Source organism: Rutilus rutilus (genome assembly GCF_951802725.1).
Source record: "Rutilus rutilus genome assembly, chromosome: 13".
NCBI classification, from domain to species: Eukaryota; Metazoa; Chordata; class Actinopteri; order Cypriniformes; family Leuciscidae; genus Rutilus; species Rutilus rutilus.
Window position 1 is genome coordinate 30,431,598 of NC_140218.1, and position 17,093 is coordinate 30,448,690.

The 17,093-nt window shown below is 37.7% G+C and overlaps 1 protein-coding gene across 1 annotated transcript in view; it reads left to right on the top strand.

Moving 5' to 3' along the window:
- lgr6 (leucine-rich repeat containing G protein-coupled receptor 6) overlaps nt 1-17,093 on the top strand; it is an 81,083-nt gene that overhangs the window by 22,272 nt on the left and 41,718 nt on the right. Inside the window, exon 2 of the mRNA XM_084428159.1 lies at nt 13,118-13,189. Within this exon, the coding sequence (XP_084284285.1) occupies nt 13,118-13,189 (72 nt within the window). The remainder of the gene's footprint in view (nt 1-13,117; nt 13,190-17,093) is intronic.

A 17,093-nucleotide genomic window follows, 5' to 3' on the forward strand; every position in this document is an offset into this window, starting at 1 on the left:
ACAAAGTGATGCAGAAGATACAGACAGTTATTAATCTCAGATGGACTTTAAAAAAGGACGTTGCAATAAAACAAACTAGATCTCATGATAGGCAGCGAGGCATCAATGAAGATTATGATTCCGAACAGGAATTCTGAGCCCTATCAGTGTGTGTGTGTGTGTGTGTGTGTGTGTGTGTGCGTGTTAAATCAAATGACATCCTAGCAATGCCCTGAGGGAAAGAGAAGTATAAAGCGCAGCTCCCATGACGCATCCAAAGACTAAACATCCAATTTAGCCACCCAGACATCTGACTCTCTCTCTTTCTGCTTCTTTTTAAACCATTAAGCATTTGCGGTATACAGAAAATAAAGGACGTCCAATGAGAATGCGTCTTTCCATCCTTCATTCTTTCTGTCCTCATTTTCTTCCTCCCTGTTTAGCGCTCGTCTTGTGTTTTTTTTGCTCAGGTAAAAGAGTGTCCTCTTGTTCATTGTGCATGAGTGAAAGGGAGGCCACTCAGAGCAACAAAAGACAGAATATGGAGCTCAGGAAGCTTGACAGTATGGAAAAGAAAAACATGTCTCTAGGAAAACAGAAGGAGGGGAAGTGAGTATTGTTTCCTCCTTCCTGTGTCATTGTGAATCTGTGTGAGGAGAATGCTAAGCCAGGCTGCCTTTTCATGGCTTGAGGAAGGGCAAATATTGTTGTTCTTTTCTTTTCACCAAATTTCTCTCTCAGTTTTCCACAGTTTTTCGTCCATTCAAGTTGTGGTGTCATATCCCCTTCCATTGTTGAGTTCGCCTCAGTCGATTGCAGAATTGACATTTCAAGAGTTTTTTTTTTCTTTTTGGATCACTCTTCAAACATTTCCTTTTCAAATCCATCTTGGCACTTATTTCAAAATACACCTTTAAATGTTCAAAGCAATTTAAGCAAGCACTCAAAATCGTTCCTGTTCACATTAATATTTTCCTGTATATATTAGCTGTTATTGACGGGAGCGCGTCAAGACTTGTGTGGGAACACAGTGACTTTTGAACGGAGGGAGGTTTAAAGATTTAAAGGAATAGTTCAGACAAAACTGAAAATGTTGTCATTTACACAAGCGCATGTCATTCCCAACCCATATGCTGTTAGTTGTTGAAGAAAAAAGGAGAACGTCTTTTGAAGAAACTTCATGTAGCTCTTTTTAATCGTTCATAGTTGCCACATCGGTTAAGCTCCAAAACTGAAAAACAAGCACCATAAAGGTAGTTCACACAACTTGTGCGCTAAATTCAAAATCTTAAGTAGAAGAACACATCCAACTTCATTGGTCAGCCATCAACCAATAAAACGATTGGTTCTACTTTCTCGCATCTGAATATACAAGTACACAAGTGAGTTTTGCAACAGGAAAATCACGCTAAGAGGTTGTACTAATTTGTTTATTAATTTTAGTTAAAATGGCCATTCATTTGTTCCCTTGTTTTAGTTCAATCGTGGCCACGTTGTACTAATTGATTGAGTAAATGATTTAGGTTTTAGAAGAGTTTAGGAAGAATAAGAAGAAAGTACTTGAGAAGATAAAGCCCCAACCTGCGAATAAGGAGAAAAAAAGCGAGAGAGTGTGAGAGAGAGACGGATATGTCTGCAGGGCCTACTTTTCTCTTTTGGGTGCACGGTTTTAACCGAAGAACAGCAGGACTAGAGCAGCAGTGTTAACGACAGAGAGCTGTTGAATGAGATCCAGAGCTTTGAAGAGGACAGCAGCACCTGAGGACGGCCTGTTTGTCTTGTGGCTTTCCACCAGTGGCTCAGGATTCACAGGACTGTGTAATGTTTACCCAAACATGTCAGCATTTAAGGTTGGCGGGTGATGAAGGGGAGGATTAGGTCTGCCAGTCTAGAGGAGGACGAGAGTATGAATGGAGCAGAAAATGCTGAAAGACAGATATTGAGGAGTTGTAGTAGCTTAGTGGGTGGGACTGGATGGAAGTAGTTAGGAAGAGAAAGAGGTCAAACAGTCTGGAGACGACAGGGACCACCAGACAAAGATCATTTATATCCTCTGTTTGAGTGAAGAGAGTGCCTATCACAGATAGTGGTAAATGTAACTTCTCTCACCAGCAAATGCCTACTCTCATAAAGCTTTGCGAATAAATCTCAGATTTGAAGGTGCGCACCATTTCACATGCCTCTGCTCTATTCTACGGCATTTTGTAGTATGAATAGTGCTTTCTAAATTCACTGTTGAATTCTTATTATTAACTAAATAGCAGAATGGTACACTGATACACAGGCAAGTAATCAAATATTAGTGCTGCAGTGCTTTTGCGGGAAAACAAGCCTAAGGGTACGTTTGCACGACAACGATGTACTACAAACGGTTAAAAAAAAAGATCCATTGCATTTTTCACATACAGACGACAACACGTACAAAACGATACCCAATCACACAGATCAGCGAAAAAGACTAGAAACGCTGTATTATTCATGCCAGGCCAGTAGTTGGCGATGTCGAAAGAAACATTACACACCTATAGACTGAACACGTAATACATGACGTCATCGGTTTCAAAAATTCACATTTTCAGGCTACCAAAACGCATAAAACGTTTTCCGTATTTAGTTGAAAATGCTGTTGTGTAAACGACCCCTGAGTCTAGCTTGTATCATGATCCCATTAAAATAAAATAAAATAAAATAAAGTAATATAAAAAATATAATATAAAAAATAACATAAAAAAAGTCTCAGGTTACAACTATAACCATTTAGACGCTAAATCGATGACGCTTTGGGAACGCCTCCCAAAGCGTTATCGACGCAGCACGAGTTCCCTCAAAAGGGAACATTGGTCATTGGGTGAGAGAAGTTAAAAAATAAATACTTCAAATAAAATAACCATTGGTTGTGATGTAAAATTAAATAGTAGACCTTGGTTATCAAGAGAAACGTTTTTTAAAAGCTAATAAAGATTACATAGAAATAAATCTTACAGGTATAGTGGAGGATTTTCTTTTTCCGGGTGGATCATCAAGACTATTGGTCCTCCTAGTTGTCAATCATTCTGGTGATATGTTTACGTAAGGCCGTCGTACAGTACGTGCTCGTCCCTAGGTAGTTTTCGCTTTCTGCGCATGCGCACTTTCAGGTGTCCATTCATTGAAGTTCGCCGTTCTCACCGGGTTTTTTCAAAATGTCTGAGGGTCGCAAGAGAAAAAGTGTCTACGAATTGTATGACAAGAAGAGAAAGGCCTCTGAAGAAAGAAACAAGACCAGAGTGTTTTGGGGAGAATATTTCACACGCTGGCGTGCGCTAAAAGCACAGGTTGGGCTTCCCACTGACGCCTCAGTCGTGAAGTTTCTACTCGACAGGTAAAGTTTGGCATGCCATTTGGAGAAATCCATTTAAAATCACTGCTAGTAAAAGTTAATGTTAAGCTATGATTAGCGATGCTAGCCCTGGCACAAGTCACGCACTAGGCTCGTGCATGCTCTCTCGTGCACACGTTTAATAGGCGTTCCCTCTCGGGAGCAGGTAGAGTGTTGCGCATGTGCATTTTTTCAAAAAGTGGAGAGGACGGTTCTTTTCTAAAATTCGGGAAAATCCTCCACTATACCTTTAAAATACACCTTGGTCATGAAGTATTAGAAGTTAAAAAAGCAAATAAAAATGAAATAAAATGAATGTGATAGAAATGTAATATAATTTAAATAAAATGTCATAAATCGATGTAATAAATATGAATTAAATAAAATAAACCTTGGTCATAAAGTGAATAAAATAAAAATAAAAAATTTCTAAAATAATTACACCTTTGTCATGTAGTGAGAGGAGTTAAATAAAATAAATGTGATAATATATATATATATATATATATATATATAATGTAATAAAACTGACAAAATGAAAAAAAGAATCTTGGTCATTAGTTGAGAGAAGATGTGAAAAATTATTATTATTAAAATAACAATAGGTCATGAGGTTTAACTGTAACCTTGTTCATGATTTGATAGAAATTTGCTCAAATAAAAAGTAATGTAAAGCAATCACATTCAAACCCCTTGCCATGAAGCAAGAGCGATGTGCCGTGCTGAAAGCTCATTGTGCACTCAGGCGTCTCTATGGCCTGGTGATGCATTGAACAAAGAGGAACCCCTATCCTCATTCTGTCTTTTAAAGGGCAACTATGATTTTTGCCTTATCGCATGTTATTTTGTGAAGCTTTAACTTCAATCCCTCCTTCCTCTCCAGGGTGGTCTCCTCTGAAGCCAGTGTAAAGACACTTTGAGAAGCTTTGGCCCCTGACCTACAGAAAAGAGTTTGTGCGTTAGTGAGTGTCCATGCAAAGGGAGACAAAAAACAGGAAACGTGCCAAACAATGCTCAGATTGTTCCAGTAGTGCTAATAAATGGGTCGCTGTCATCAAGGGGGTGAGAAAGACATAATATCTCTAATGAACACTCAAATAACACTCGCACCGGCCTTATCAACAAACAAAGCGGCACGAACTATAGCGCTAGCTTATCACTTTACTGTCCTTTGTGTGTGAGGTGGGAACTGTTCGCAGGAAACAATCTCTGAGCCGAGTTTAAGACTGTTGTTTTGGGTCCCTGGGTCTCTCTGATATGCCATTACGTCAACTTGGAGTGAATGATGAATTGAAGCATGGCTCCGACCTCCACACTTTGTTTCACCCGAAAAGGGCTTGAGGTTTCTCACCATGGAGACTGTATCAACTTCTCCCAAACAGCCTCCTAATCTATGCATCTGTCTCACCCACTTTTCCCCTTTTCCTTTCGTCTTTGAAAATATTCTTATGCTCCTCGGCAGGAATTTTTGCATTTGTCAAATAAAATTCCCAGAAGTTTCCTTGCTGTTCACAGTGAACTCGCCCCAAAGGTTTCTTACTAATGTGGTAGGTCTGACTCAGAGATTGAAGTCATCATCATCATCCAATTCATCATCATCATCATCATTGTCAACTTCTGACACACCTTAATGGTTTTTTTCGAAACTAAAAAAGTGCTGAGCGCACTTGTGACTTAGGTTTCCATCTAACGTTTAGCTTCTGCAGTGGAGATGGTGGTTTCTCACATTAGTTCTAGGCAGACTGTATACAGTAAATGCAGTTATTGTAATGGGAATAGCATGTCATGCTTTTGATGATGAGCTGGCGTGAGGCAGTAGAGATTAAAGCATACCTGTGCCAGGGTTTGGCGGAAGGAGCGAGCCCTCGAGAGCCACTTCAAAGATGGCTATTACATCTCCTCTCTGTAGCTGTGCCTCGACACGACCGGCAGAGCAGTCCAGTCATGTCTCCGGCGCTGGATTCCTGCAGCTCCTGCTTTGGTCTTTGTCCACCTCCTATGTGCACTTGATGTGAATGATGTGGAAACTATTTGTGTAGGCCTATATCAAAAAAGGTCACAGTGATTTTGCCAAATAAGACATGTTCCTGGATCAACATATTTTGTTGATCAAACATTCTTGTCTGAAAATTTTGTCCTAACCCAATCCCTAAACCAAGTTATCCCTAAAATCAGAGGGAAATGATGGTGAATAACATTGATGTAGAAGCACCGAACACTGGTTGTAAGTCTAAACTTGACATAAACTGTAAACCTCAAATCTGATTGGTTGATTGGAAAGTTGTTCCATGCAGGATCAACAAAGATGTTGATCTGGGAACATGTTTGCACAACAACAACAACACACACACACACACACACACAAAACAAAAAACAGAGAAAATAAAATTTACTTTGATCATGAAAAAAAAAAAAAAAACACACACAAAAAAAATATATATTTTTGTGGGACTCAAAAAAAAAAAAAACTTTTTTTCCCCCATGCAATGGTTTGTTCAGGTTGTCAAAATGGTAATCCCCAAAAAGCTTTCATGTCATATTTTGATTCAAAAACATAATGCCACAAAACTAAAAAGACCTTTCCACAAAAATAGTTAGAAATGGGCACATGCACAGTAGACATTTAAAAGGTTTTTCTTTTCATCATCTTGGACATCCTTATTTGTCATTGATCCAATATGCAAAGGCATAATCCTACTGTAAATTTAGCAGAAAAACTAACATTCTGCTACATTATTGTACTTTTCAAGTATTACACTAAAAGGTTCTTCAGTGGCATCGATGATTCCTTGAAGAACCTTTAAAATCCATGGAACTTTTCCAGTGAACAAAAGGTTCTTTATAGTGAAAAAGGGATCTTATTTATTTATTTATTTGAAATGTTCTTCACACTAGGAAAAAAATATATATTTTAAGAACTAGGCGTATTCACTGAAAGAATGGTTATTCTATGGCACTGCTGTGAAAAACCTCTTTTGGAGCTGTTATTTTTAAGAGTTTACATCCCAATATATACACCATTAAAGAACTTGTCTTCTAGAATAGTGAAAAAATCCTGCCTATCATTTCTCAGTAAATGAGAAACATCTTTATTATTTAAGGGGTAAAAGTGAGACAGATGTTTCTTCTTTTTGGACATCAACCCAATAGCATTGGGTGTGTGTCACTGACCCAATATGAAATGGTTTAAGACTATATTTAGCAGAAAAAAACAATTGTTATCACTGCATATTCTATTAAATGTAACTATGATATGTCTGCTAGTACAGTAAATACTCTTGACTATCATTTCTCTGTAAATGATAAACATCTTAAACCTTTATGGGATTGGTGCGACACTGTGCTGGTAGAGTCAACACATGCCGTCTTTCTCTCTCTAGCCAGGCTTATGTCATCATGCGTCCTTAGAGGGCTAAAAATGCTTTTGTAACCTACACTTCACCTCTATCCAGAGCGCTAAAGTCATGAAAACATGGACCGCTGGTCCTATTTCACTTAATCATCCACTATATATAAAGGAGTCATTCTACAGTTGCAGTGGCAGATGCTGTCACTCACTTTAAGATCAAACAGCACTGTAAAAAATGATATGATCAATAAGTTATGACAACATATGTTTTTGCATTGCTTTAACTCATCAAAAATAAGTTAAGCAATTGTCAACTTTTTTACAAGTTATACAAGAAAATCAGTTTAATGTCATTTAAGTTGAAATTACTTAAATGTCCAAGTTGATTGTACTTAAAAACTGTTTTTTAACCAACTTGTTTTTTTACAGTGTAGAAAATCAAATCAAATCAAAAACTTATAATAACAATAATATAGTTATTTAATAAAAGCAATAAGACACTAAGGTCATGCTGTAGTCATATATCAAAGCATCTCCTCAACTTGAACGTTTATTTGACATATTTTTCCAATGAAAATGCCGAGGCAGCTGTAGAATGAAGTTGAAGACAAAGGCCAGAATAACATGTAAATGTATGATGAAGGGGGGAAAGCGCAGTAGAGAGAGGCAGCAGCTGTTTGAAACTAGTAAAGTCTTCATTGCATGTGTTGACGTTTACGAGTATCATCTTTCCGATGGCCGTGCATCAAAACCCCTACATGTGCAAACGGTGGGGGAAGAGATTGCGACACAGCCTCGATATATACCGTCTCCCGCAAGGCATACTTGCCGCCTTGCCTGAACACACTTAGTAATAACTGAAATAATCATCAGGAACCATGTGTTCAGCGCCTAAACATGGCTGCCAGATATTTCCTTTAGTCTCAAAACATCGTGCTTATGACCTCTTGTGAACCGGGACTGCGCCTATCACATCTGCCTTTCTTTAATTAAAATATAAAAAAATTGATTAAAATAAAGAAAAGCAATATCTTTTTGATTGCAGTGGTTGCAATAAGAAGCTGCGTGTGGAGTGTGAAGAACACGACTTTCTCCGGAAAGGCAGCAGGAGATCGGTTACACCTCTTAATGTCTTAAATCAACATTGCCCTTTTGGCTGAAAAACAAAAGTCGTTTTCATTAATTGTAATTATTGCAGTAAAAACCAGCATGTGTTTGTAGAAAAAACGAAGGATTACCACATGAGGGAGCGGTTTTATATTGAAAAGAAACTGTCAACAGCAGGGTTATTATTATCATACACGAAAACTGAAAACATAAGCTATTGACTTTTTCGTAAATTAAAAAAAATAAAAAAATAACTACAGATAAGATGAAAGAGAGAGGTTAAAAGTAATCAAATAAAACAAAATTATAGCCGAAATAATCGTTATAGGCCACATTTACACAGAAGGTCTTCCGATTTGTTGACTATATCCAATCTTTTTGACGACCAGCTTACATTTTCTTTCAAAAGTGACCCATATCCGATATCTGAGTTCGCCTGTCCGCATCATCTTTAAATGGCAGCGAAACATTGGGTTGAGCCTTCGTCCTCCATTGTGCCTTTGAAAAGAGTCATGTGATCGCGGTTGGTGTCCTCCTAAGATGAAATCATTCGCCAGCGTCGCTTTTGCAATGACTCGCATTGACAGGGGAATATCCGATCTGTCCGCTTACATGGCAGACGCAAATGCACGTGTCCGATTCATATCAGATTTATTTTCTCACATGAATGAGGCCTGAAACCGATCTGAGAATATCTGAATCAATGTGCTTTTTTACTGCTTACACAATCGTGGGTCATATCTGATCTGTGCCCCGTGGGAGGAAAAAATCAGAATTGGGTCACTCCAGTTTAATCTGTTTAGAAGACAGCCCACCTGCAGGTGGCGATATAGTCTGTGATGCAAGTAAGGTTGAGTAGTAGTTTTTTTACACAAACTCTGGACCAAACCACTAAAATTAAGGAGCAGGTGATAAATCCTTATGTTTCAGCCACAGAATAAAACATTTTAAAAGATAATTGCAACTTTTTATCTCACAATTGCGTGTCTAAAGTCGCAATTGCATGTTATAAAGTCAGGGTTGCGAGAAATAAACTTGCAATTCTGACTTTTTTTCTCACAATTGCGACTTTATATCACCCAATTCTGACTTAGTCCAGTTCTAAGGAAAAAAAGACTGACTTATAAACTCACAATTCTGACTTTATAACACGCAATTGCGATTTTATATCATGCTATTCTGACTTTATATCTCCCAATTGCATGTTATAAAGTCAGAATTGTGAGATATAAACATGCAATTCTGAGAATTTTGAGTTTATTTCTCGCAATTCTGACTGTATAACTCGTAATTGCGACTTTACATCAGTTGTAATGTAAATGCGAGATGTAAACTCGCAATTGTGAGAAAAAAAGTTTCAATTCCCTTTTTATTTTTCATTCTGTGGCGGAAACAAGCTTCATTAAATACTTGATCAACTTGTCTTACAAAAAGTTGTTATATCCCATTATCCTCAGTTGTGACTTACTGATATTGATTTTAGCGCACAGGTTATGCTGTGGTTTGCGGCCTGTTTTACACAGCTATAAATCCTTTTTTTCAGATATGGATTTAATATTCTGGTTAGTTCCCTGTAGCTGCTGTAGGCTAGCCGTCAACACCTTGATGGCAAACGCTTATTAAGTCATAAATACCAGCTCATGTGTGCGATATTGGGAGCAGTTCAAAACCCATACATTCCCTCCAGTTTAACAGGTTTGTGTTGACTGCATTCCATGCCACCATGTCAGTGGAAAACAGTGGTGGTCAGGTCAACTCATTTCTGTGAGTGAAGTTTTCCAGGCCCCATCTACAGCAAATTAGCTTTTCACCTTGTCATGGTTGACACACTGACAAAACAAATAAACAGCAAAGTATCAAAGTCTGTGTGATGAATATTTTCAGACTTTTTCAGTTTATCTTCTCAAGCCTGGTGGTCTACGGTTATGAGAAGCTGCCCTTTTGGCTGTTCCAGACCTCCAGGGACAACAAATGAAGTAATGTTGCAGTTTGGTTGCATCAATGTCGACTCGACATTGCCTAAATGAAAACCTCAGTTCAAGCTCAGATGTTCAAGGTCTTTGCAGGAAAAGCACTCCAGCCGATTCCTGATTCTTCTTAGCGCTACTCCAACACCGCAGCACTGTTACACTTCTGGAGTGGCTCAACCCTCGGCTTGAATAATTTATTGCACCTGTAGGTTGAGTGACACCATTAAGATCCATCAGACTGTGTCTAAAAAAATGCTGCCTGTCTATGGTGTCGCTCAATCTTGTGTGGCCGGTTGTTTGAAAGAATAGCAATGGCATCTGACAGAGCAGTTGAAAGAAGTCAATGAATTCATTGATTTTCATTTTCTTCCACTGAAAAATAAGTCTTGTAGTTACTAAATATTTGGCCAGTTATGTCTAAAGCTCTTGAAAATGTGTTCTAGATCATCAGATATGGAATTAAGGTATTAATGTGCACTCTTTAGGGGTAGAAAATGTGCAAAGGGTACAATCCCAGTGACAAGCTAAACTAGGATGTTGAAGGCAGGAGACAAGGAGAAATAGACCCGATATAAGGATATTTCACACTTTCAATTCTTTCCCCGCCAGTGTTTAGAAAAAGGAGATTTTATTCTACCTTTTTTTATTAACCCTTGAATGTGGCTAAGTTTAATTAAAGCTTCACAGTCATAGAGCTTGTCCTGGGTCGACATTTCATTTAGTTAGTTTTGCTGTTTAATATTTGATGATCGTGTTGTTTTACATGTGCGTAGGCAATGCTCGTTTCTGCTTCTTCTTCACAGTTGTTTTGATCAGGAGATTCGGAACTTTTTCAGAAGATGCGTAATAGCGCCCCCTACCGTATAATAGTGAAAACATGGATTGGTGGAAGATCCTGGCTCTTCCCAGTTTTGTAAAGGCATTGTTCAAGTTTTTGAAGCTCCAAAAACACATCCATCCATCATAAAAGTAATCCATACGACTCCAGTGGGGTTAATAAAGGCCTTCTGAAGCGAAGCCATGGGTTTTCGTAAGAAAAATATCCATATTTAAAACTTCATAAACTATAATCACTGGCTTCCGGCAACGACTGTACATGCGTGAAGGAAAGAGTCGAGTTCAGATGGAAGGGTGACCTCTGACCCAACATATGACGCAGCTATTCTTCTCTTATATCGAAATCCTCTTACATTTTTCTTTACAACAGACTTCTAATTCATGACCAGTGTTTTGTTTTGTCCTCTGCACTTCGGCGTTCATCAAAACGTCATGCGTCGAGTCAGAAGTCACTCTTCTCTTTGAACTAGACTCGCGTATGGCCGTTACCGGAAGCCAGTGATTATGGTTTATAAAGTTATAAATATGGATATTTTTCTGACAAAAATGCACCGCTGCGCTTCAGAAGGCCGTTATTAACCCATGGAGTCGTATGGAGTACTTTTATGATGGAGGGATGCGCTTTTTGGAGCTTCAAAAACTCGGGCTCTATTCGCTCCCATTATAAAGCTTGGAAGAGCCAGGATATTAATTAATATAACTCAGATTGTGTTTTGCTGAAAGAATAAAGTCATATGCCTACTGTATGATGGCTTGAGGCTGAGTAAATTATGGGATAACTTTCATTTTTGGGCTAACCCTTTATGATTTCAGAACACACTGTAATGGGTAAAGTATGAGGGTAAGCATCAATACAGTATATATATACCTGACTCCGAAATGTCTTTTGATGGAGTAGGTCAAATTTAAAAGAGAAAAAATATAAGATGATCAGGATGGTCTGATTAGGTGGAAGGCAGAAAACATCTGGAACACAACTACTCGCACACACTTACTGCAAACCAGAGAGGAAATTACATCCGTTGAACAATAATTCAGAGTGGAAAGTTTTTTCCTCTTTTATTGTTTTTTTTTCCTCTCTCCACTCTTCCTCTCTGATGGATGGTAAAACGTGCAGGTGTGGGTTTTCTTTGATATGCGAGTCCACATGTTTCATTCGGAAGGGTCTTGGCAGCCTTCGGGAGAAATCGTCAAAGCCAGAGCCTCTCATCAGCGGACCCGGAGTTCGCCCAGGTCTCTGACTGAAGGTGTTGTCTAGATCGAGCAAGGTCTATAATCAACTCTATTAATTAGATGTAATTGGCACAGCTGATAAAGACATCGGATCATTGGGCCTGCTCTCATTGGGTTCGGGCAGTGCACAAAGTCACCACACTAACTCTGGCTCTGGAGTCCGTTAATTAATCGAAAGGGAAATTGAGAGAGGCATCTGTAATAATAATAATAGAAAGAAAAAAGCAACACAAAGCCAGATTTCACATGTTGTAATCAAGGGTTGTATTGTTGCTCTGTTTTTGAGGCCAGCCAACTGATGTAGGCGGTATTTGAAATGCGAGATCTACTGTGTTGGATTACTCATAATTACTCTAGGAGCAAAATCAATATTGTGCCATTTTTCATCTTGATTGCGCTTAATGCTTAATGAATATCGCAAGAACGGAAATCAATGATCACGTCAAAGCTCCAGTTATGGCCAAAAAGTTAAATATGCGGCCGTGGGGCCTATTATGTTACATTAATGAACTCATAAACTCATCACGCATAAACTCATAAACTAAATATCAGGATTTCTCTGACACACGTAGACCAAGATTAAACAAATGAGAAGTTTTTGGCTGGTGGGTCATGATCCAAAATGAGTCACAGTTCTGATCTGATACAGCAGGAAAAAACAATGATAGACTTATATAATACAATAAAACTAACTACATAATCATGTTTAGTTATAATACACTTTTAAAAGGGAGGAGAAAACAAATTGACAAAATTCATATGTTTCTTGATTATTGGGCCAGTATTAATTGGCGGTTTTCCTATTTTGTTACATATTGCTATAGATCTATACAGTTCCTGATTATATTTATAAGTTTGATATGAAGACATTTTTATACAGTGTATTTTTTATTAAAAACTTTATATACTTTCATTATACACTACCGTTTAAAAGTTGGGGGTCAGTAATAATAAAAATAAAATAAAAAGAATACTTTTATTATAACTAAAATACTAATACTCTGCAATTACACAGTTAATTTATCAAAAGTGACAGTAAATAAATGTACAGTATAACAAAAGATTTCCATTTCAAATAAATGCTTTGAGCTTTCTATTCATCAAAGAATCCAATCCAGTTTCCACGAAAACTGTTTTCAATATTGATAATAATAAGAGGAAATGTTTCTTCATCATCAAATCATCATATTAGAATGATTTCTGAAGGATCATGTGACTCTGAAGACTGTGCATAATTGATATCATTGCCATTGACTCTCTGTTTCTCTCTCTTTTTTATTTTAGGGACCTCAGTATGAACAACATCAGTGAGATTCAGCCCAATGCTTTCCACAACCTGCACTTCCTCAGTGAACTGTAAGTACATCTGAATGGCATTTGAACCTGGACTACAGCGTATTTCAGTTGCGTTCACCTCTATGCTGTGACAACAACAAAAAATCCCGCTGATGAGTGGTTATTTATGTGAAGTGCTTCAGTGAAGGTTAAGTTGGAGAATGACGCAATTCCAGATGTGTTATACAAGACCTAGATACCATAAGCACGAATAAATAAATAAATGAAATCATCAACTTGGGTGATAATGACCTTAGCATGCATTGTGTATTTGGGTAGTTGACTTACAGTATAACATGTTGATTAACTTTATCTCTGTTAAAAGTATATTCATATTAATTTATTACTTTTTTTTTTTAATATAAATATATAAGGGTTGGACCATTTCAATTCACTAGTATTTTATACTTGAAAAAAACCCTCTTAATTTCTATATACACTGTATACATGCTGTATACATACTGTGTGTGTGTGTATATATATATATATATATCTTGCCCCATTATTTCTTGTTTGAAGCAGATTTTTTTTTTAAAGCAGTTGAAATGAATGTTCTATGTGTTTTGAGTACAAATATTGAATATAGTGTCTCAGTTAATATGAGCTAATTAAAGACGAATGCTTAAAAAAAAAAAAATAATAGAAAAAGTTACGTGAAAATGTATAAAAACCTAAAATAGTATAGCATTTAACGCTGCAGGATGTCAACTACTCATATATATTGGGTCTTCATCGCACCAATTTTGATATTATTTTGGCCAAAAATGTCAATTCTTCATCGTTTCCTGTGTCAGACACATTTAACACTGCATGTGTCAGAAAGAAAAGCTCTCTTCAAAGCTCAGAGATGCTACAGTAGTTCCTTCAGTACTTCATCAGAGCCACATAAAAGATCAAACATATTTTATACCAACATCTAGCATGTACATACTCTGTCTAGACCTTTACATGTCAGACATCAATCAAAATAAGTAAACTAAAGCCAATATAGCATGTCTGCTCACACTTTTCCCCCTGAAGGACCAATTAGCTCAGGTGAGCCCTAGCGTAACCCCCGTGAGAGTCTCTGGAGAGCGTTAACACTGCAATGAAAAGCACCTGGCCGTCGCGGCAGCTCGCACATGTTCCCGTCAGCGGGAGCAGGTCTGCGGAGCAGCTGGGAGTCGGGACACCTGACTGACACTAACAGGATGGATTGGGAATGCCCAGAGCTGTCAGAAAGTGTTGGGGAACATGCAGACGGCAGGAGGCCTGCAGGAAATGTAACATATTTCTAGGAGTCAATATTTATGGCGTGGCTGTCAAAGCAAACGGGCAATTTCTCATTTCACTTCACTAAATTAGTCCTTACTTCCCTGGGAATAGCGTGCTGTTGCTACATTTCAAACAAACAGGTTGATGTGGAGGAAGATGTCGAAGCTTCAACAAAATAGCAAACCTGAAACCATTCTGTCTGAAACCCTTGAGTCCTAACCCCTCTGTTCAACTAACTAACTAACTAAGGCTAGGTGCTGCCAATTACCTCCCGATACACATCGTAATATGTCATCATGAGCCAATACATCAAGATGCATCACCATTATATTGTGACTGAGACTGCACTTCACTATTTTTCCCAAAGAAGGGGTATATGTAATCTTCCTAATTCTGTGTTAATTGAACTTCAGGAAATACTATGAATTCACACATAAATGTAATTCATCAATAATAATAAAAAAATAAAAAAATAAAAAAATCATTTAAAATATCAGTACAAGGATCTTATAACTTAACAATATATTAGGATATAAGGATTTTATTAATAAACATAAAATAATAATAATAATTCAGTAGGTAACAAACAAACGAGTGAATGAATGAATGAATGAATGAATGAATGAATGAATGAATGAACGATTGATTGATTGTAATATTGTATCACAATATATTGATATGCAGTATGATTGTTTTATAGAAGGTTTTATTTGGATACAATCTCTCTTTTCACAGGGAGTCCAAAAGCAAACGAAAATAAATGAATATACAAACACAAAGAAAAACCAAAAAGCCACATGATAAACAAACACAAAAACATACTAGAATCAAGGAATAAAAAACAAATGCAGACACACCTACACATAATACATAAGAAAAAAAAAATATATATATATATATCAGATCAATAGATCAATATCTAAAGTGTTGATGCAATATTGTGAGAAAAAGAATTGGGACATAATGATATACGGCTGTAACGCCTCAAGCGATGCTTGGCTGATATACTGGAAGCGTATTAACACTGTACACCTCATTAAATTCATCTCAGTTTTATTTTGACTGTATTTATTGTTAAGGAATATAATAGACTCCTTTGTTCCTATTCAATAACTGCTTTATTAACTCCCAGAGACAGTTTGACTGAAAACACATTACAGCGGTATTAGCGTGAGATAAATTTCAAGCTTAGCTCTCTTTGATGTGCTGCTGGGAATGATGAATTTGTGTGTTTTTACCCTTTCTGGTACTCATTTACACCCCTAGGCACCGCACTTTGCAGAGTAATTTCACAAGTCTAAATTACAATTCTGCAGGATCATCTGTACAGTTCTGTAGCCTATGCCCCGGGGACGACGGCGGGCTCTTTGGGAGTTCTCGCTTTTTCTTTTAGTCTATGTTACACCTTAAGTAGCCCACAAAGAGTCGAATGATTAATTGGAACAATCATATGTGATAAAATGCATATGATGAGAGAATACAGACAAGTCTTTATGTTTATGGTCCAGAGAGGCGGATCTGACCCGACCCAAACGCTATCCCTCCACATCCTGTGTTTGAGTTATGCGGTGCGTGTCTACTTCAATCAGAGTTCAGACTGAGCCATCAATATCTACTTGTTCACTTTTGTAACACTATAACCCACCAAAGTCCCTCAGCATTACATAAACTTCTCCCATGACCTGCGACTGTCAGATTCTGGCTGCTGTCCTATCAACTGCAAGGTCATCTGCGAGTGTGGAAGGGGGAAGAGGAAGTCTTGTTGTGCGCCTTTGGGACAGATGAAATGCAATCTGAGCCGAGCATGTCCTTTTTACTTCCTAAACCCCACCTTTTGACTTCTGCTCTACCTCACCTTCTTTAGAGTTGATGATTTTCTGAGTTCCGTTCCAAAAGCTAGTGAGCTTTGTATACTGTCTACATGCTGTAGCAAATATTGGGCCAGATTTACTAACATCTTGTGCCAGAGCAAACCCTCTTTTGGCGTTAATGAACTACTGTCCGGAATTACTAACGGCACGCAGTGAAAAATTAGCACTGGAAAAGTGTCGACAGGGTTATTTTTGAGGCTCAACTTATTGCATATGGTCTTGACGGAATAGATCTGCTACATGTAGGTGTAAGGTGGTGACCCGTGGCTTGTAGGTGTAAATGGATTTTTTTCTGCACAACAAAAAATGTATCTTTGATGACTGATTGAGTGCAATTTACCTTTATTCCACAAGGTGTCAATGTCTGATACACAACAATGATAAAATGACGTTTCCCTCATAGTTACTGCAGGCAGAAAACAAAAGAATAGGAAGAATCATCAGAAAAACTTGAAATGGCTCAGTGATTTACTGTAGAGCAAGTACTGAACGCAATCAAATATTAGTGTCACTGTCACTTGATGATGGATCTGGAGAAGAAGCTGAAAATGATATGTTTGAGATCGCGAAAATGAGCCAGATGTTGAATGTAATTTAAAATGAGCTCTGACGAAGACAGTGATGATGGTATAAAACATCTGCTCAAACTGAACCCTTCCAAGCTCCGAAAGGTAACAAAACATGCTTTATTTTATCCTTCTAGAATTGTTACTCTAATATCAGGAGAGTTTTATATTATCACGACAGGTAGAGATCCATCTGTGTTAGATATAGATCCGGGTCGCTAAAGACCCGAATAC